Source organism: Psilocybe cubensis, chromosome 11, assembly GCF_017499595.1.
Source record: "Psilocybe cubensis strain MGC-MH-2018 chromosome 11, whole genome shotgun sequence".
Classification (NCBI taxonomy): Eukaryota; Fungi; Basidiomycota; class Agaricomycetes; order Agaricales; family Agrocybaceae; genus Psilocybe; species Psilocybe cubensis.
The window spans coordinates 1,808,668-1,828,800 of NC_063009.1; the positions used below are offsets into that span (position 1 = coordinate 1,808,668).

Sequence of the window (20,133 nt, forward strand, 5' to 3'; positions counted from 1 at the left end):
GCTGAGTAGGGATTTTCAATTGTCGCCCTATCACGATGAGAAACAAGGTAGGAAAATATATTTCATTCAGAATAGGAGTCTACGGATAACACAAGCATGTTTTAGCTAGACGTTAGCAGGACCGGCCATCACGCGGCATGAGCCAAACATTGAGCAGATCAGTCTGGCTTTCCATACTCCCCGTCCCATCCCTCTGGCCGGATATCCTGCAGAAGATCAAAGCCGCCGGGTTCAACGCTATAAGCGTGTACACGCACATGGCGCAGATCAATCCCTCGCGAGGCGTGGTGGATTTCAGCGGACACCGTGCCCTCCAACCACTGTTCGACGCTGCAAAAGCGAGTGGGCTCTGGATCATCCTCCGTCCGGGTAAGCCATCCTGGATTTATACAAGACCCCGGGTTGAAGCATGTTGAAAGTGGGCTGAAATGGTTTTTTTTTTTGTTTTTTTTCAGGACCGGTACGTTTACTATGTTGTTAATACCATGCTTCGAAATTGAAGCACGAGTTGTTGATGTTGTTCTTCGGTACTTCAAACCTCAATTCTGATTCTAATCCGGTGTGCAGTATATCAATGCCGAGACGTCTGCGGGAGGCATTGCGCATTGGATCACGACGGAAATTGCTGGTCAACCCCGCTCGAACGATACAGACTACCGTGCAGCGTGGCAAGATTACATCGCTGGTATAATCAAAGTCACAGCGCCGAACCAGATTTCGTCCGGGGGACCAGTCATAGGTACGCTTTTCCGCCTGCTTTCACGTTGAAATATCGAATAATTAGCTTCGTGACTCATTTTTAACCAGCGATCCAAGTCGGTACGTTATTGTTTATACAAGAGATTTTTTGTTTTTTTTTTGAAAGCCATCTTCGTCAACTTGATATGTGTATGTTGCACAGACAACGAATTCTCGCAGGCTCCTGCATTCCATGCTGCGTATTTTGCTGAACTCGAAGAGGTGTATCATAACTCGCCAATTGACGTCCCTCTCACCTACAATGACCCCGGAATGGGATCTAGCTTTATAAATGGAACTGTATGTCCCTCCCCCCTTTTGCTTTTCTCTGCCTTGGAAGGTAAATGTTAATTTTGTTTTGCTTTTAGGGTGCAGTTGACCTTTACGGGTGAGTGTCCGGTCATGTTTACTACTTTGCAGTTGTTTAATTTAATTATGATCCTATGAAGCTTTGATGAATACCCTCAACGATACGATTGTACCCATCAAACATGGAATCCGGCTCCGACTAACTATTACTCGTACCATATGCAGGTCAATCCTGCAAATCCGCAATTTATACCTGGTATTTTTGTTTTTTTTTCTCTTTTGTCGGTTTTGATGAATGTTAAAAGTTGATCTACACAGAATTTCAAAGCGGTGCGGGTGACTCATGGGGTCTTACATCTCCAGGTACTTCTCTTATTGAAAATCGTATGCAAAGTCCGACGTAGCGTTTTATTTTAGGCTACGATGGCTGCAGGCTCTTAACAGGACCTGACTTCTTGTCAGTGTTTAATCAGGCATTGTGGGCAAGTAACGCCAAGATGATAAATTTTTATATGTTTTATGGGTATGAAAAGGCTTTCATTCTCTTGTCATTTGCTTATCTTTTTAGAGGAACTTCTTGGGGAGCTATTCCATATCCCGGCATTTACACCTCTTACGATTATGGAGCAACTGTGCGTTTGCACTCTACAATGTCTTTCTTGTACGCTCACAATTATTCTTGCATTGCAGATCACTGAATCAAGGCAGTTGACGACAAAATTTGATGAAATGAAACGACAGGGTCTCTTCCTACGTAGCACCCCAGATTTCTACAAAACAGATTGGATAGCAGATACCAATAGTGGCATATCTGTTTCAAATAATCCTGCAGCGTATGTTACAGAGCTGAGGAATCCAGATACTCAATCAGGGTACTTCATTGTCCGTCAAGCCAACTCGTCTTCTCTGTGCGTTGTTTGATTCTTGTCTTGGAAATGAGCCAACTCAATATTCAATTATAGCGAAACCATTACATTGAAATTAAATGTCACAACATCGGCTGGTGCCCTCCAAATCCCGCTCCAAAGTCCTGACATTACGATTGGAGGACGTCAATCAAAAGTTATAAATACGGATTATAAATTCGGATCTGCTTCAAAGGCTTTATACTCGACTGCTCAAGTACTTTTTGCAGGGATAATTGACGGCAGAGATATTCTCTTCCTTCATGGTGATACGAACCAGACACATGAAATTGCGCTCGCTCTTACTGGCAACCCCAGCAAGCTGAAGGCGTCTCCTTTCGTAGAGCTATCCACCAAGGTGCCTGGTGTGCCTAGGGATACCACTGTCATCACTTTCGGCCCCGGTATAACTGACCTCATTACCGTCTGGGACTCGGATACGCAACTGATTCTGTTTGCTGATTCCAACACGGCGGCAACATTTTGGGCACCGGTGATCCCTGGGAATGCTGCCAATCCATTCAAAGCCTATTGGGGCATAGGAACCAATGAATCTGTGCTCGTTGGAGGTCCTTCCCTTGTTCGTGACGCCAGCATCTCTGGCACAACTTTGGCTCTGAGCGGCGATCTTGAGACTTCCGTTCAAATCCGTGTGGTCGCTCCTCGAAAAATCAAGACAATAACGTGGAATGGTGCTAGAGTTGCGCTAGATCCTTCTTCTGCGGTTGCATCGACCGGCGGGCTCAGTGGCCAGTTGAAGCTCAGAACACCCCTGTCGGACATCAAGATACCTCAATTGACAGAATGGAAATTCCAAGATAGCTTACCAGAGATTCAGAAGGATTTCGATGACGATTCGTGGACTATTGCGAATCATACGACAACAAATATTCCATATCCACCTTACTACAACGACGGCCGGATACTGTACGGTTGCGACTATGGATTGTAAGTGATCTTTTATGTGCTCTTCAGTAATCTGTAATGATATCTCCGATAGCTGTGAAAATGTTGTCCTATGGAGAGGGCACTTCAAGGCAACTGGACAAGAAAAGAGTCTGAATTTAACAGTCAACGGGGGGCAAAGTACGCATCACTATATCTCAACTCCAATTTTTCAGGAAACTGATTACCCTTTCAGATTTCGCTGCGAGTGTCTGGTTAAATGATGTGTTCTTGAACAGTTACACTGTGTGAGTGCCTCCTTTAGTCGTCGGACCATAAGCATAAATTAAACCTAAACCAGTTCAAGTGCGGCTGAATTCAACCAGACGTTTGAATTTCCGGACGGCGCACTATTGCCAAGAAAGGATAATGTTATAACCGTCATTCAGGTGCTTCCCAAAGTGCACCATGTATACCTTACCTTTAACATGTCCGCAAAATCTGCAGGATAACATGGGATTGGATGAAAATGGATACAATCGTAAGCCGTCGTTTGTTATTCAACCGTCTGCGACTGAAATTGCGGACAGCAAATGATGTTCTCAAAAGCCCCCGAGGTATAAGAGGTTTCCAACTGGATAACGGAGGACAGTTCGAAGTCTGGAAGGTGCAAGGAAAGGTTGGCGGTTACAAAAAGTGCGTGAGGGTGATGCACGCTCAGACATGAATTGCTGATTACCAGTATCATCCAGCTTCCCTGACAAGACACGAGGTGCTTAAACGCTTAATTTGTCATTCATTCCATGACATCTCACTTCCAAACCATAAGGCGTTCTAAACGAGGGTGGATTGTTTGGCGAACGCAGCGGCTGGCACCTGCCGTCATTCCCGATTTCGACCTGGGCAACACGGGCATTGTCCCAAGGCCTTCCAGATGGGGCCGGTGTAGGATTCTTTGTCACAACCTTCGATCTGAATATTCAAGGTGTGGATGCAATGATATCCTTCACGTTCACGGAACCTTTGGGTCAAGCCTATCGAGCGTATTTGTTTGTAAATGGGTGGATGATGGGCAAACGAGTAGGCAACCTCGGGTCAGTTTGGACAGCAACTTTGCTATAAAACATACTAATATTCCGCGATTGTTAGTCCTCAAGCTAAATTTCCGGTTCACGAAGGAATTCTTAATTATCATGGACAAAAGTAGGTTTTTACGGGGAGTGTACGAAATCTTCTGTGTAACGTCTGACAACTCTCGCAGCACTGTGGCTGTTGCCTTGTGGTCCTTGACAAACCAGCCCATATCTCCAGAGCTTGAGCTTCACCTTGACTCGGTAGTTAAAGGTGGCGTAGGAAACGTCGTTACAAATAATCCGGTCTGGAATCCATTAGGACGAATCTACTAAATGGGATTACCATTCCTTCTCTATCCATTTGTCTCGAACAATGGAGCCGAAAGTCTGCTGCGGTTCGTTGGCTCTTTAATCATATATGTGATGGACTTCAGAATCATAAAGTCATCACTGAAAATATTGTTTGAAACAGCCAAGCATGCTTTTAAAGTTACTTGGACTAAATCGTGCTTCTTGGGTAGGTCAGCACCCTAATTTCTTGATCAAAGATGTTTTCTTCGCCCAGTGCTAGCATCTCCAGTGATTCCATTATTTCCGCGTCTACAAATATAAATTCCCTTTAATTGTTACATGGGATATAATATACACATTCCGGGGATTTATAAGAAACAGAAGTGTCTAAGTAGGCTTTTTGGGTGGCTCGTGTGTGCGTGTTATCTGTATTCTTTACGACCGCATAGTAGCCTCGTAGCCTATACTTAAAAATATGACATATGACGGTAAACATAGATTTTTTGCCGGTACATGATTTATGAACAAGGAAATTGTGAGTCGACTTCAAGGGCTTGTTGTTAGTTGTCACGTATAGTTAGGGAAATATTCGTAATGCAGTTTGGATAACGCGGCGATTTTATGCCAGAGTTTTGACAGAAGCACCGAGCGCTGATTAACCCATGTTGGAACGTGCTCTGACCCTGATGTAGAAAAGGCGCGACTTTAATGAAAATGTCTTTGTTTCAGGAATTCGGAACACACGACTTTATCCTCAATTCTTTTACGTGTGAAACGCGTACAGCACTGCCTAGAGACTTGAATATCATAACATAAATCACAAATAAAGTGTGGGGTATATAATAGATAGTTTGTTCATTGCCGGATTTCCTTCAATCATCTGTAGATTTTTAACCATGTCCGTCTCGACTAAGAAAGCACCTCATTTTCTATTCTCTTCTTTTCCAGCCTGGGGTAACACGTCCATTGATTAGCTGTGGTTTACGATCTTTAACATCACATTCTCCAGGACATGTCAGATCCTTCTGCAATCTTGCAGCACGCATTGTCAAGGATGATGACAAGGCATATGTGACTCTTGCACTGACGCCAACCTTGATCAATAGAGCCAAGGATGAAGTCGAAGTGGAGTTCAAGGGGAAGGAGCCCGAGAGCGTTATTCGACGCGTCAGGTCTGTTTTGAATTTTCCAGCATATTTCGAGGACCAGATCTAATTCAATGTTATCTTCGCTTCAGAATTGTATCTCTAATCCAATCCGACTCTCAAAACCCACTGGAGCTCTTTGAATCGCACGCAAAAGCCTTTCCTGCTGCTTATGCCGATTTGTTGCAAGGCAAATCTATCACCTGCAAAATGACAAACACCGAATTCGACGCTGCTCCGCCAATCAACATCGTCGTTCTAGATGTACGCATTTATTCCCTTCACCATCCATAACCTCAATACATAGACTAACATTATCGTTCAAGACTATTGCCCAACCTCTGTTCCAAATAACGCGAGCCGTTTCCGGAAAATCAATTCCCATTGTCGGATGGATTACAGGTCACGTCTCTAGCTCTGTCCGTTACAATGGTTTGGAGCGTCTGGGAGGGTTAGGCGACCTCGGCGCTAAAATTGATGCTGAGGCTGCCCGTCGTGGGGTCTCCGCTAAGGAGATCGGAGACTCCGTATGTTCTTCTATCTTGCTTAGGCGCGCCTCAAGCTGCTCATGAGTCGGCTATTTTTAGCTATGGAATACTGGGAGCGGCGAAGTGGTCAAAGTGCCTGGACTCACAGATATGTACGATTGGGAATACTTCCCACAAAAGGTACAGCTATTCATATACCCGCCAGAGTGTCATAGCTGATGATAGTATTTTCATAGCTACCATTCGAGGTTACCTTGTCTGACTTCCTGAGACTTTCCTATGCGTAAGTGGTTTTTTTTTTACAAGTTATGCAGATCAATTAGATGAAAACTATCTTTTTGCAGAGGAATCAAGGATTCTGACGCGGCGTTTGTGACTTCTGCATATGCGTTTGAGCCTGAATCAATGGAAGCGCTCAAGTCTTGGTTCGAGGAGTGGAACAAAGATGTGTACATCATCGGACCACTCCTACCTTCCGGGTATGGTATCGAGAGAAATTTCCTTGAAAATTCTCTAGCTGAACACGGGCCTAACTCGGTCATGCTGGTGAGCTTCCACTTCGACACACGTTATCAGTTCACAAGTTGACGTCGAAATGAGATCTCGTTTGGAACTTTTTATTGGCCGGTTGTGCAAGAATACATCGAAGAGGTCATCGAGGTCTTAATTGAACAAAAGTTCCCTTTCGTGAGTTGCATAATAAATAATTTTAGTATCCCTCGAGCCTTTCTGACACCCAACATATTTATTAGATCCTATGCTATGCCTCGCCTTTTGCCCAACTGTCAGATAACTTAATTGAGAGAGCTGAAGCATCCGGATTTGGCTTGGTTTCTAAATGGGCCCCTCAGCAATTCATCCTGAACCACCCGGTAATATTTCAATTGTTCTACTGCTGCCAGTACACTTACATCAGTTCTTAAAACCAGGCCACCGGATGGTTTGTATCACACTGTGGTCATAACAGTGTCATGGAAAGTTTGGGAAGTGGAATGCCAATGTGAGATCCCATCTTACGATGCCCAGGCTCTTGATACTAATACGCAATGACAGCATCGCGTGGCCTTTTCACGCAGACCAACCTATGGGCGCCGCCCATATCGAAGCAGATCTCAACGTCGGGATTGAATTAGTAGAGGTAAGGACGGGGGAGAAAGGTATGAAGCCATTGAAAAGACACGGGCGCCAAGCCAAAGGCTCGCGGGAAGCTGTGGGGACAGAATTCAGGCAAGTTATTGAGGACTGCAGAGGGGAGAAAGGCAAGGTCTGGCGCAAAAACGCACAGTCGATGAAGGCGAAACTTGCAAAGGTGTGGCTGGATGGCGGCGATTCGAAGGAAGATTTCAAAGCCTTTTTGACAAAGTACGGGTTTTAAATGACTCGAGTCTACACAGGAAAGCAAGAGCAATTGTCAGAAAATGAAAAAAGAAAAGAATTATCTAATGCATTCGGCTGATGTCGCGTTCGAATTTCTGTATAATAGATTTCCAAATCCTGCGGGACGTGATATCTGACTCGAAGCCATAAATCGACAAGCTCCTGAAGACCTTGTGCGTCATTCGTCGTATCAAAAGGCTGATGCAGCGATCATCGTGTCGCCGCCACTCCCGGTATCTTTCAATTTCTTCTTTACTGCTGTTGTTCGTTGGTGCTGGTGGTTGGGAAATTTTTGGATATATGGCTAACAAGCTGTCGGAGCCGTCAACGTGACCCCAGTACCCGGCAGCCTTGAGAGCGTATGAGACGTGGAGCTTCCACCATAGATAATTGCCGGAGTCTGTGAGCAACGGGACGTGGTCCAGAGCGATAGCGAAGTATTCATTTGAGGCTAGATAGTTTGCATGGTATTTGCGAACAACAGTCGATGTGCTCGCCATGGTGCTGAGAGGAGGGTAAGTTTTCAAGCGGTGAAGATCAGCATACTACCCACTGTACCTCAGTAAGAAGAGGGGAAAGTTGAGATGCGAAAAAAAGGGACTGGGGGTATATAAGGTTTTGAGGTGACAGCAAAGAAAATAGTAGAGATGTAACTGATTCTTCGAATTAAAAAAGAACCACGGGGCGTGCAAAGGGAGGATAATTGAGATGGCGGGCCTCGGACCAGGGATTCGACACCAACACAGCAACGATCAGCCATTAGCAACTAATAAACACTTTGAAGGCAGTAGAACTCGAAAACTGAAGTTAAGTTTGAATGCACAATTGCCACATTCGTTATGCATGGCATGCAATTCTGTCAACAGAAGACAGGAACATGGTCATGAAGTCAAAATGCTTCGTTCAGTACAAGTCACTGAAGAGACAGTCAATTAAATCACATGAATCCAATCGATGAGCATAAACAATCATTTTCAGGATGAGGATGGGTACGTCTAGCAATCCCACAAATTTCGGCGCATCACCTCTCGTCAAGTCAATGGCCACATGCCCTCGCATCTGAATCTTCTCCTTCGCGTTTTGCACTCCCATTGACAATGTTAGAGCAGCTGTCCCTGAAAGAGCCATTTTGTCATTTTTCTTTCCTCACTCATGTAGTCAGAGAATGAGCGTTTGCGCGCATTCGGAAACGATCTTCCAAAATCAATGAGCCGGAAACTCGAACGCAGTTCATGCGCGCCATGGCCCTGGCGCTCACTCTGGCTTCTCCTGATCACAGGATGCTCGCTCAAAGGGCCGGGCTGACGTACAATATTTCTTTTGAAGATGGAGTTGTGGATCCATCCCACTGCATGCATCCGAATAAATAGCGAGGCGCACTCGTTTCTAGAACAAACAAAAGTCTTCCAGCGTTGCTTTTTTTAAAAAGCCAGGTTCAATAGTGCTCACCGGTCATCCACAGTCATTTCGTCTGGATTGATGGGCGTGCCACAGTCTTCGAGCAACAAAATAGAACTCAGATGCTCCCTCTTACCCTTCAAATTTTTGTTGTTCTCGTCTCTCCAGTCCGCTTGGTAGTACCCATAAAACTGCGGTACCACTGCACCTGACGGCACTGGGCTGTCGTACAAATCCCCAGCGTAATCCCGCCCAAGCCAAGTGTACCCCGTTCGATGCTCAAAAAAATGCTTTGGGAATTCTTGGTAGTTCAATGCCTCTGTTGGCATATGATCTTCACTGTCGTCGTTGCTGGACAATTTCGCGGCAACACTGACTCTAGCTGTCAATGGGTGGATGCTCTCGCTCCGCGTTCGCAGGTGCTCGCAATACGGCGCCCTCTCAAGATTCTGATATCCTACCGTCGTCTGAACAGCGCGATACGGGCCTTCGTATGCGACGTGAACATCGGGGCCCCGGGTTTGTTCATCCGTTACAGGAAAATCACGACTATCACCCCATTCACACATGGCATCCTCAGATCCAAACATCACCTCCCTCCGCTTCGCATCTTTCACCTTCAATACATACCTACCAGCAGTCTGATCATCCCACTTCGGGTCTCTTTTCTCCCCATCTCTCCCATCCTCCTCTTCTAAAATGCGTTTCACGTCTTCACGCACACAATCCTCGCAAATCACATCTTCAACCAGCATCGAGCGCGGAACCTCAAGCTCGGCGCGGTACACATACGAATGGTGGCCCGAACCCATCTTCTCCGAAGGCGCGAGATACAAATGCGCATCCTTCGGGGCGACTTTCTGTGGCCGCGTAGGGAACACAACGTACACCGGCGGCTTCGCAGGCCCAGTCCCATCACCCTCATCCTCTACGAACCGCCGAGGCTCATAGAACATCCCCGCAGGCATCGGCATCCCCGACCTCGGGCACGCGAGGAACTCGGCGCGGCGCGCCTCCTCCATGTCCAACTCCTCTTTCTCCTCGTCCAGATCGCTGTCGTACCGCGGGCGGCGGTCGAGGCTGAGATTAAACACGCGCACAATGTCGTCCTTCTGCACGAACGGCACGGTGAACTGGTCGTCTGTGGTGCAGGGCATACCAGAGAGCACCTCCCACGGGTCATGCACGATGAGCTTTGCAGGGAGCAGGTGCTGCGGTATATACTGCTGCAGCGTTGGCACGTGCACCCAGCTTGTGAGGTCGTATTCGGGTTGCCTGGAGTGCTCCTTGAAAGGCTCGAGTGGCCATGGATGCGGGAACGCACGCGGACTGAACACGGACTCTGGAGGCCACTATGTAAACAGTAAGCATTTTGTTATTATTGTACATGTATGGTTCATTGAAAAACAGAATTTACCTGTTCATCTACCTCCCAGGACGCTCTCGGCCTCTTCCTGTCCCGTTCGCCTTCTTCAAATCCACTATCGTTAAAATCATCAAAGGTCCTCTTGGCCCACGACGCCCCGCCCGGCACACTCTGCGCAGTCCACGCTTCACCAGCCCGCAAGAGCTTTGCAACGCTATACGCCGGGACAATCTCCGGGCCCTCTTCCTCCGTCTCCGCAATACACAGAATCCGCCTCAAACGCTCGTGCCGTACGTCGGTTCTGATCACCGGCGAGTACCGCGCGCGAAGTATGCTGGACGTGACCACCCTAGATGGCACCAATATTTCGCATCTCCTGGGGCCTTGACACGGTTCATTATTTGACGTGTTGGGAGAGGGTGGCCATGAATCCGATTGTACAGTGGGTGCTTTGTCCAATGCCGCGACACGGTAGAAGTCTGCTAGCGTTGCTCCCCACATGACATTCCCGTAATGGCCGCTGATAGAGCCCAATGCACCGATCCGTTTACCAATCGGATACCGCACACACCTTTCGTACTTGAAGTCAGATTCATCCTTCCCATCATCCTCGAGCTCGTAGTGCGTGTTGAACACAATGCGCCAGGGCGTGGTTAACGAGTCGATGGTGTTTGTTATGGATATCATAGTTTTAGAATCTGTGGCGGATTTGGTCAGTATCACTCATCCGAATCATCATCGTACATCCCACTCGCCCCGCAGATTGCGCTCAATAAGCGGGAGCATGTAATCCCAATGCGTTTTCTTTATTGGCTTCGGTTTTGTCTGGGGCTGTAACGGCACCGGCTGTTGTGGGGAGGAAGAGTTCGTGCTCTCATTTTGGTCCTTGCCGTCTATGCCTAGGCGCTCATCCGCATGATGATGATCAGCGTCATCAAGCTTATCGATACCCATATCCATCGCGATCGCGTTCGTGCTTGAAGGAATTGGGAGGGAACTCGAGGCAGGTGTAGCAATGGTACAAGAAGCATCATCGGCGATTAATGCGCTATGTCGGTTCCCAGTGGCAACCTCGGGTGGAGGGATCTTTTCCTCTGACTCGGCTGCAGCAACAGTAGCAGTGGCAGGAGCAATTGCAGTCGCTTTCAAGTCGAGGTGCATCGCGTCGATAGGAATGTGGCCAGTAGAATCTGCGCATATTGCGTCTGTGTCTATGTTGATTTTCATGTCAATTCGGCCTGAGCGTCGGAGTCGGAGTCGGAGCTGAATTCGGAGGTACAAAGTTGAGTTGGAATCGACTCGAGGGGCGTGAAACACATCCAGGTCTTCCGTAACAGAGGTGCGAGTGTTGATATAGACGATGCGTATTTGATGCGTGTACTTTCAGATTCGGGTCTTATTCATGTTTCTAATTTGTGTTTGGTTGAGGTTTCAACAGTCCACCTCAAACCTTGTTAATGAGGAAAGGAGAAAAGGAAAAGGAGACAAGGCCAAAGGAGAAACACACCTTAGAAAATGGATCAGTGCATCAATTACTCCACTTACAAAAACACTCAAAGATAATATTCAATCTAATAGAAAAACATGTAGATATATATTAATAAAGAGTAAAAACAAGAACTTCAAACAAGAACTAATGTCTGTTTGCTGTATTCGGCTCCACAATTCAATAATTGTGAAATCAAGTATAGCAGCAAAGAGATAAAAAGTCCTCGAAAGAAGAGGATCCCCCGACGACACAAGCCGGTAGTGCAGCAGCAAGGTCATCGCGTCCAAGGGGTGCAAGCAGAGCCCGAGGAGCTGGGGCGGCAAAAATAAGATAACCAAGAATGGAGCCGGTGGCTCCATAATAGTGGTTAAACTATTAAGAACAGATACTACACTTGATCTAAGCCAAAAGGCCAGAGTGGTAAGAATTCAAAATGTTCGCACGTCCGTTATATAGTAGCGGGATGTGCACGGACCAAGGGCGCTTTCACGTGATTATGTAGACGCATTGTTTGCTTGAGGGCGCTCCACCGTCGGGGTCGGGATGCGGAACTTTTATGGGATACAGTTTTTTCATCGAACACTGATAACAAGAAAGGGCATCTAGTTCCTTGAATTGTACCATATTTAGGTACCTAAATAAAAAATTAAATTTGCGTAGGGCTGTCTTTGAATGCTAGTATGTAAAGGAAGGGATGGCGAGGTGAAGTCCAATGTTACCACTTGTACGCCGTAAAGAATGTACGCGGGAGATATACCTCCACACACTATGCAAAATCCACTAAATATGTGAACAGATAGTTTTTACTTAAATACTTAAATATCGTCCTTTAAATGCCCGAGCGAATGGCCATAAAAATGCTTTCATATTGAAAGCGCTGTGGATGTAGACGAGAACGAGAGGGCGAAGAGGATAGACATCCCTGTCGAAAACCAGGAGGAGCTGAGTAGGCCGTATATACGAGCCGCGTTGCTGGCGCCGTTGGAGGCGTGCGACCCCCCTGTAGCAGTAGACTGCGCTATCCCATTCGAGTTTGTCGGTACGTGTTTTGCCGCTCCTGAGGGTGCGGATTCCGTAATAGCTAGGGGTTCAAGCAAATGTCAGAGTTTGTATGACAAAAGGACACCGAGCACTCATACCAGGGAAATTGTCATCTGCTTTGGCGGCAGCTGCGACAGCGTCTCGTAGCCGCTGGTCTGCATCAGTTGGAACAGTGGAGAGGAATCCCATCTTGGGCGGGTCCTGACTGGGGTACGTCAAATTCCCATAGTAATACGCGGACAGAACACTAAATTTGAAACATCAGAACCACTGTCATTACTATTAAAAAATAAAACCTACCCTTTCAAAAACGGTGTCCCCAAACTCCATCCAAACTGATATCCACCCACAGACGGAGCGTCTGTCGCAACTAAATTTGACGAGCACGTCTTCACGTTATTCTGGAATGCCTGAGAAACAAAGTCGCGAGGGTCGACAGGGAACATTTGTCCTCCAATCTTGAACGCAAGGGTGTGCGGGATAGAACATGGGAATAAACCATTGACGCCCAACTTTTTCTGAATTTGGTCGATAACATCTGCTGGACCGCGAATGAGCGAGTTACCCTAGTATTTCATGAGTACGCCGTGTCAGAAGATAGGAAAGACGAAAACAACATACCGTGTCTATGAGTGCAGAAAGTTGGATGCTAGAGTCGGAGAGCGAAGAAAGAGGTAGAAGTTCGCCATCGAAAAAGACACCGTCAAGCATAACTTCCCAAGTGATAGGGTAAACCTAAACAATCTCAGATATGAGAAACATCGCCCGAAACCCAACAAACAATCGCCAACGTTTAAGAGTAAACAAAACTCACTTCCTCAGGAGCGTCTGGGGGCGCAGGCAACCCGCCCTCTGAAGACGTATACTCGCGCAGTGGCACCCAAGTCATATTCTCATTCTGCACCCCTTCAGGTAATTCCCCGATACTCAGCATCCCCACATTGCCGCCAATGTCAACCGTGTCCCGCTGCAACGTGACGCTGAACATCGGTCGCTCAAGTACGCTGTTCGCCACCAGCCGCGGCAGGAATGGCGCGATCGTCTTGTACGACGCAAACACGTTGTACATCCTGTTAGAAGTCGTCTGTCTGGGCGCGGTCTGGCGCGTCCCGTGACGAGCTGGGGCCTCGCCGAGCGTCGCTGGCAGACTGGGGAACTTTGGCATACGGAGATCGAATGAGGGGAAGGGTGAGCCCAGTTTGATGGTAGGATGGGTAGCGGGATAGACTGGTTCGTCTTGTCGTTTCTGCTTGGACGATTTCTCTTCACTTCCCTCAGCGCCCGCTGTGAATAAATTATTCCATATTACACTACCCAAAAAGATAAGCAAAATGAAAACTTTCACAAAGCGACAACAAACGGACCTGTTGACGGGGAACCCCAGACCAAATATACCCGCTGAACCTGCTTGGGCGATGCTCGTATTCGTCCTGTTGATAGCAGCGAAAAACTGATTGTCCAGCGTTAAGCCGGCGAGGTCTACCGTGTCCTCGCCGATGACGCCTTGCGCGAAAGTTCCAGTGGTAGAATCGCCGTACAGGAGCGCGACATCAACTCCGGCATACCTGAAACTTGACTGGGGGTATACACCAACGCCACCCGTGCAGCCTACAGAGCAAGCGTCCGACATAACCCATAGGTCTGATGAGCCAGTGTCTGCAGAAGTACCAAAGATAAGCAGCAAGACCACAAAACCATATGCGTATTTGCGCACCGAGAATAAGAGGTGTCGTGATGGCACCAATAGTTAGGAGGACAGAATACGTACTGTTTGGTAGATGCCAGTTAAACGCGCGCTGGACATTCAAAGCGCAAAGGCGTTGGACACTCACACATCAATAAAGTCCCCTAATCCTATCGCAGCTGTCGCCCCGGCCCTCCGCTCCAAGCTTGGTGAACTTGTCCTCACAATTGGCAGATGCAAACCATGTTCCGTTCGTCTCGTGTACCGTCTCGCAATCTCGTCAAGCGAAAGTTCGGAGCGGGGTGTTATCGCAGGATTCGGTCCCCCGGCCACATCCCGCAAGGCGAGTAGTATGCAGAAAGAAAATAACGCGTGCTTCATCGAATATTCTTCCGTAAAACCGTGTAGCAATAAAAAAAGAACGTATTTGTCTACCGAGTAGGGCAAGGTGTTGGAGGTGGCGCAGGAGTTGCCGTAGACCACGAAGATTTGCGTGTCAGTAAGTCGAAGGATGGTGCTAGCCCGCTAAACATGTAAAATTGCAGGCTCCAGCTGACTTGCTTCACTGGGCAAGGAAAAAAGAGAGAAGGGCCCTGTGCAGTAATGATGAGAGAAAAGAATTACGGATGACACATGCTAGACACCAACCTGCTTTCCTCGCACCCGTCAAGGACAGTTTGCTTCTTCTTATATTACGCGATGGATGCCCAGGACGTCTCCTGTGTGTCGTCGGTATGTTCCCCCGCCAAGACCAACCTGTACATAACTCTTTTCTCGTGATCGTTGCCGATTTTGTGTTCACATGATAAAATAGGTGCGATTTTCACAGATATTGGGGCCACGTCAAAGGCGCACAAACTTGTGGGGCAGAGAATTTCCATAGTCAACGGAGAGGAGCATTTGAGAATGAAATGTACGCATATTTGAGACTCTGAACGTCTCCAACGGAGATTGTAGGCGTCGCCGCACTCCTTGAGAACGTTGCGGTCAATTTTGTCATAGCCACGTGCTTTCTTCATAAAGTATCCCAATTTAGAAGATTTGGGATCAATTTATATTATTCTTTTCAGATTCAGCCTATTTGGGATTAAATACAGCCCAAATATTACGGTTTTATCCGGTCATGACAATGGGCACCGACTCTGCACTCGACGACGACGAAGCTTTATTAACTTGCTAATGAGGCAAAATGTCAAGAACAAATTTCAGCACCAACGCGTCTCAGAGATCATGATAATTTCCACCTTAAAATGCCGTCATCGACTTCTGAATCCAGGGATTCGTTTGCTTCATTCCTCGTAGTCTTAGGCGCCCGCAAGTACTACGATGCTCCATTAAATCGAAGAAAGAATCAGTGTTGATACGTCATAATATGAGTGTGAATTTTTTATCCAGTAAGATTCTCCATGCTCTGTCCAAGAAATCTGAGGAGCATCATTACTTTACGCCTAAAAAACTGAGTACTACATTGGCGAAATCACCCATTTTCTAATCGAATACCCTTTTTTCTTGAAGTATTAGATTACTACTACACGGCTCAGCAAGAAAATTGCATCATCTATACGGTAATACAGCTGTCCTGACGCAAGTTAAATACAATCGGACAATACATCGATACGGGCATCAGAAATCAAATTGCCATGTCTCTCTTTTACGACTGCAGGTGACTACGTAGCGTGTACAGTTATCCGCCTGAAAAATGATAGAACACTCTATACTACTCTTCTTCTTGATTCATTCTCAATGACCCGAACAGCGGTATACAACGTGTTATCGCATGATATTGAGATAATTGTATCTAATTTCGATGGCACTAATGTCTAGGATACTTTCTGAACGACTTCCCGTCATTCGGGGTAATTCAACGTCCGGAGTTCACATCTAGAGTCAGTTGACCTCTGAATAAGTGAATCGGACTCGAAGGATAGCTTCCATACTAGATTCAATCCAAACGTCAAGCCACTCGGTTGGCTCCCAGCTTTTGTTCCCATAGATTTCAATCAATAACAAAATACCTGCAACGTTTGAAAAGTATAAAATAGATCCCCACTGATGTGCTTATTCCCAGCAATAACCTGTTCAACGCCTTCAATTCCACTCGACCACTATGTCTCAATTCGCAATCGAAGATTTAAACATGCTATTCCATCCCACAGATCTTCGTACGGACGAACAGAAAGCCATCGGAACCGCATGTCGGACCTTCCAAGTTGCCCATTCGGACCTGCACTCGTCATCTTTGGCGGAGGTTTACTCGTAAGAGCATTGCATACTCCGTAAATATTTTGTACTAACTACCCATACCTCAGTGCGCCTGCCCCAAAAGGACAGAAAGGCAGAGTGTGGTGGCATTCTAACGATAACGACAAGATCGAGCATGTGACAGTAAGATACAACCGTCGCAAAGGCGGTGACCGCTGCCATGTTTATCGTGACGGGAGCGGGAATATGAATCCACACAAACCCAAGAAGACTGCATCTCGCGCAACATCCGGTCAAGAGGAAGAAGTCTATGACTCGGATTGCACTGTAGAATTATTGGAAGGAGAGGAGCCTAGTGAGGACTAGTCAAGTAAGCCATCCCACAAGGACTTTAGCGAGAAGCTCATCACATTGCTTTAATTGTTTTCAGATACCACAGTGCAATTGTATATCGTTCGCCCTGGTCGATCTCTGAAGGGAATTTATACAGAGAAATCAGAGAAGCATAAATTGAAATCAAAAACTTGTAAAATGACATACCTTGACATGCACCTGCCACCTGTACAGTCTTCTACCAAGCACGTTGAGTTTCTAGTCATGTATAACTTTTTGACCAAAATTCCCTTGGAGTGTGGAAGTTATGGGCGCCTAAAACGTCACGTGTAGTTTGACGAACAGTACCTCCAGTTGACAAGTCAAAGAGCCATGCATCGAACGCAAAATCATCAACGATTTAAATATCAATGACAATCGCATCCCGTCGCTCTTCGTCCCTAAATCCCCCTAGAGATGCTGCATTTATCAAAGTTGATTTCGCCTTGTCTACTCTCCAAATTCCCCAGAGAAGAGCCAAAAATTCTCTCCAAGAGTATTGATTCGTCATTATCCTCTCGTACGCAGCCTGTGCATCGGACCAAGCGACGTGCTCAATACCCCGAGCAGTATGAATGTGCCCAAATACATGAAGGCGTGGTCGGACACTCCAAAGCTGTTTGAGAAGCGCCCCACACCCGTTGCCATGATCCGCATGATGAGCTGGTGGGCCATGGGTAATTAAAATGTCGGTATCAAGTGGTATTTTGTCCCAGTGTGCATCTTCAGGCTTAGTACGAGGGTATTGAAAGGGCCAAGAACCAAATTTCGGGGTCATGGGACTGCCATAAATCCTGACCGTGCGTGTATTAATGGTCAATGTAACCGATGATTCGGCCAAGTATACGAGGCCCGGGAAGTCTTCTAGAAGGTCGTGTAGATCTTTCTTGGGAACATTTAATCCCAGGTCATGGTTGCCCGCAATGAATATCTTGTGTGGATGTGGTTGGTCTGCCAGCCATTGTAAAGCTGAAATCATCTCTGTGCGAGTTCCAGATTGCGTGAGATCCCCAGCATGTATAAGAATGTCACCATCCGGTACTAAAGCCACCTCCCCATGATGATTATGGGTATCAGAGATAGCGACCACTTGAATTCGGGGTGTTGTTGGCGGTTCACAGTGGGTAACGCCAGCATAATAACCCCTTTTCGCTAAGAATACAACCGGATTGCGTCTGAAATCCTCGAGATTTGTCGGGGGGCGGCGGTCAAATAAAGCGTCCATGCATGGATATCAGAAAGAAGCGTTTACTACGGAAACAACTCCGGCGCTGGCAGACGCATTCAGTGAGTGGCTGTGCCCCGGATTGAACTTAGCCGAATTGCCATTTGACTTTGCGAATGCATCAGAATGCGTATTCCATCACACAGACTCCCCAGGCATTTTAATAAAAAAAAGCTTTCAAAAACAGCTCTACACTTATGATATTGCTCAACACACTCTTAGTTTCATATCTTACAAGTACACGTCACTTCGACGTTGTTTATTTCCCATCCCGGGATCATTTATGCGTATGGTACATGATTGCGTGATAGATGTATTATCGTGGCCAATAAGATGGGCTCGGTGAGGAGGGACTTATGGACATTGACTCTTACAGATCCAGAGGAACACATGTTTCCACAGTCAAGTCTTTGTAACCTTTCCACACTTACTGACAAAACGCTCACGTGTAAGGCAATTGCAACCGATTAAGTCACGTTATCGCGCAGTATTTATCGCGAAATGTCCCTCGGTGGGATCTTATCTCTTTCCCCCTAACTACTCTTAAATCCCCACAAAACCGCATAAATTCAGACCTACGATGGCTTCCGTCAAAGTTGGAGACACTATCCCTGAGGGAACTTTCCAATATGTTCCATACACCCCCGATCTTGAGAATGGTGTAAGTACAGATCTCATCTCTCATCACAACTCGGCTGATCTTTGGAGACTCTCAGCTCGCATGTGGAATTCGTATGCCTTCGATATGCTCTGAAACGCTTCTGAAAGCTAACATTACCACTCAGCTACCTCCCTCTCTACCAACGAGTGGAAGGGCAAGAAGGTCGTTCTTTTCTCTGTCCCCGGAGCCTTCACCGTGAGTATTTAGTCACTAAGTTGAGGCTGAAGGCTAACAACGAGGATAGCCCACATGCCATGTGAACCACCTGCCACCCTACCTCCAAAAATACGACGAATTCAAGGCTAAGGGCGTCGATGTTATCGCCGTCGTAGCTGCCAATGATCCCTTTGTGATGAGCGGATGGGGTCGCGTTGAAGGTCTCAAGGACAAGGCGAGTTCTCTCTAACACTACCTATTTCTCTCTGTATCTAATAAGACTCTAGATTCTCTCCCTTTCTGACGCCAATGCCCAATGGAACAGCAAGCTCGGTCTTACTCTTGATCTAACTGACAAGGGCTTTGGAATTCGCACCGCCCGATATGCTTTGATCATTGACGACCTGGTCATCAAGTACTTTGGTGTAAGCTTTCTTTTGTTATACTCCATCATTCACTTTTCTGACTGATACTTCTCAAGCCTGAGCCAGGTCCCGGTGTCACCGCTTCCGGTGCTGATGCTGTCCTCGCAGCTTTGTAAACGCTTCTATCATTATTGCATCGTTAAATAAATAGAAATTATGTTGACCGTTGTAGATTATCAGAATTGAGGTCATATATGCACCTTTCTGTTCTGGTTTGCCATGGAAATTCCGAGAACAATGATTATGTACCCACACTTAGCGCATACATTCGCATGGGAGCGCCCCTTTTACTTCTTAACTACCATCCTGGCAAGCAATTGGGTCGATTGTACCCTATTGTACCCATGGCACTGATGATAACTACATACATACAAATCTCAAAAGGGATGACTTGATGAAATAATTCCGCTTCCGTTGAAAATAAATCTTGTCTTCATCTTGATCTCGGTAGCTACAACCCAAGAATCTCGCAAAGGAACCATCAGCTCCTCCATTTCTTGCGGGCAAAGAAATGGCGCATTGCACTTCATGCAATAGTTTGGCTAAAGTTAGCTGCATGTCTGGAAATTAGAACCTCGTAGCAGTGCCCATTGGATCCAAAATCGCAATCCATTGCATTTCTGTCCACATTCAATAGTTTGGGAGTTGATGCCCGCCTCTGAAATCCTGGAACTGAATATCAATTCCAAATGTGAATATGGGGTTTGCTATCAGGTTGGTACGTCCCTTTGCGTGATGAAAGCTGACATTCCTGGGGTTGATTATAAAGTTAAGGTTGCACACCCCTATCAATACATGTAGTGCAAACACAAAATTGACATCGCGGGACTAGTACCAGAGTGCGTATTGTCAAAAACATTTCTATGCTTATCTATTTAGACGGGTTAGATGAAATCCTATTTG

General features: G+C 46.6%; 8 protein-coding genes across 8 annotated transcripts; 3 read left to right on the plus strand and 5 right to left on the minus strand.

Annotated features, from left to right (window-relative positions):
- Positions 1–137: 137 nt before the first annotated feature.
- JR316_0011677 (putative beta-galactosidase A) lies at positions 138–7,209 on the plus strand (the record flags this gene model as incomplete). The annotated part of the gene is made up of 30 exons (XM_047897322.1): positions 138–401; positions 568–739; positions 902–1,038; positions 1,107–1,126; positions 1,188–1,303; positions 1,366–1,410; positions 1,465–1,570; positions 1,616–1,679; positions 1,738–1,955; positions 2,010–2,900; positions 2,953–3,038; positions 3,094–3,145; positions 3,199–3,286; positions 3,345–3,378; positions 3,428–3,533; positions 3,590–3,609; positions 3,667–3,931; positions 3,987–4,040; positions 4,099–4,171; positions 4,230–4,305; positions 5,211–5,373; positions 5,439–5,610; positions 5,673–5,873; positions 5,934–6,014; positions 6,071–6,117; positions 6,179–6,380; positions 6,435–6,521; positions 6,587–6,706; positions 6,764–6,834; positions 6,888–7,209. The coding sequence occupies 30 exons, from the start codon at positions 138–140 to the stop codon at positions 7,207–7,209; spliced, it is 4,353 nt and encodes a 1,450-aa protein (XP_047743731.1).
- Positions 7,210–7,463: 254 nt separating this feature from the next.
- On the minus strand, positions 7,464–7,711 carry JR316_0011678 (uncharacterized protein; the record flags this gene model as incomplete). The annotated part of the gene is made up of 2 exons (XM_047897323.1): positions 7,464–7,485; positions 7,521–7,711. The coding sequence occupies 2 exons, from the start codon at positions 7,709–7,711 to the stop codon at positions 7,464–7,466; spliced, it is 213 nt and encodes a 70-aa protein (XP_047743732.1).
- Positions 7,712–8,311: 600 nt separating this feature from the next.
- Positions 8,312–10,476, minus strand: JR316_0011679 (uncharacterized protein; the record flags this gene model as incomplete). The annotated part of the gene is made up of 3 exons (XM_047897324.1): positions 8,312–8,597; positions 8,661–9,961; positions 10,027–10,476. The coding sequence occupies 3 exons, from the start codon at positions 10,474–10,476 to the stop codon at positions 8,312–8,314; spliced, it is 2,037 nt and encodes a 678-aa protein (XP_047743733.1).
- Positions 10,477–10,666: 190 nt separating this feature from the next.
- JR316_0011680 (uncharacterized protein) lies at positions 10,667–11,136 on the minus strand (the record flags this gene model as incomplete). The annotated part of the gene is made up of 2 exons (XM_047897325.1): positions 10,667–10,673; positions 10,727–11,136. 2 exons carry the CDS (start codon positions 11,134–11,136, stop codon positions 10,667–10,669), a joined length of 417 nt encoding a protein of 138 aa, XP_047743734.1.
- A 1,191-nt stretch (positions 11,137–12,327) lies between these two features.
- Positions 12,328–14,570, minus strand: JR316_0011681 (Cathepsin E-B; the record flags this gene model as incomplete). Its single annotated transcript, XM_047897326.1, has 8 exons — positions 12,328–12,545; positions 12,604–12,752; positions 12,806–13,071; positions 13,127–13,240; positions 13,320–13,815; positions 13,870–14,161; positions 14,220–14,272; positions 14,338–14,570. 8 exons carry the CDS (start codon positions 14,568–14,570, stop codon positions 12,328–12,330), a joined length of 1,821 nt encoding a protein of 606 aa, XP_047743735.1.
- A 1,726-nt stretch (positions 14,571–16,296) lies between these two features.
- Positions 16,297–16,757, plus strand: JR316_0011682 (uncharacterized protein; the record flags this gene model as incomplete). The annotated part of the gene is made up of 2 exons (XM_047897327.1): positions 16,297–16,445; positions 16,499–16,757. 2 exons carry the CDS (start codon positions 16,297–16,299, stop codon positions 16,755–16,757), a joined length of 408 nt encoding a protein of 135 aa, XP_047743736.1.
- Positions 16,758–17,124: 367 nt separating this feature from the next.
- On the minus strand, positions 17,125–17,988 carry JR316_0011683 (putative rhamnogalacturonate lyase C; the record flags this gene model as incomplete). The annotated part of the gene is made up of 1 exon (XM_047897328.1): positions 17,125–17,988. One exon carries the CDS (start codon positions 17,986–17,988, stop codon positions 17,125–17,127), a length of 864 nt encoding a protein of 287 aa, XP_047743737.1.
- A 580-nt stretch (positions 17,989–18,568) lies between these two features.
- JR316_0011684 (Putative peroxiredoxin) lies at positions 18,569–19,346 on the plus strand (the record flags this gene model as incomplete). The annotated part of the gene is made up of 5 exons (XM_047897329.1): positions 18,569–18,647; positions 18,774–18,844; positions 18,894–19,040; positions 19,093–19,230; positions 19,287–19,346. 5 exons carry the CDS (start codon positions 18,569–18,571, stop codon positions 19,344–19,346), a joined length of 495 nt encoding a protein of 164 aa, XP_047743738.1.
- Between the last annotated feature and the right edge of the window lie 787 nt (positions 19,347–20,133).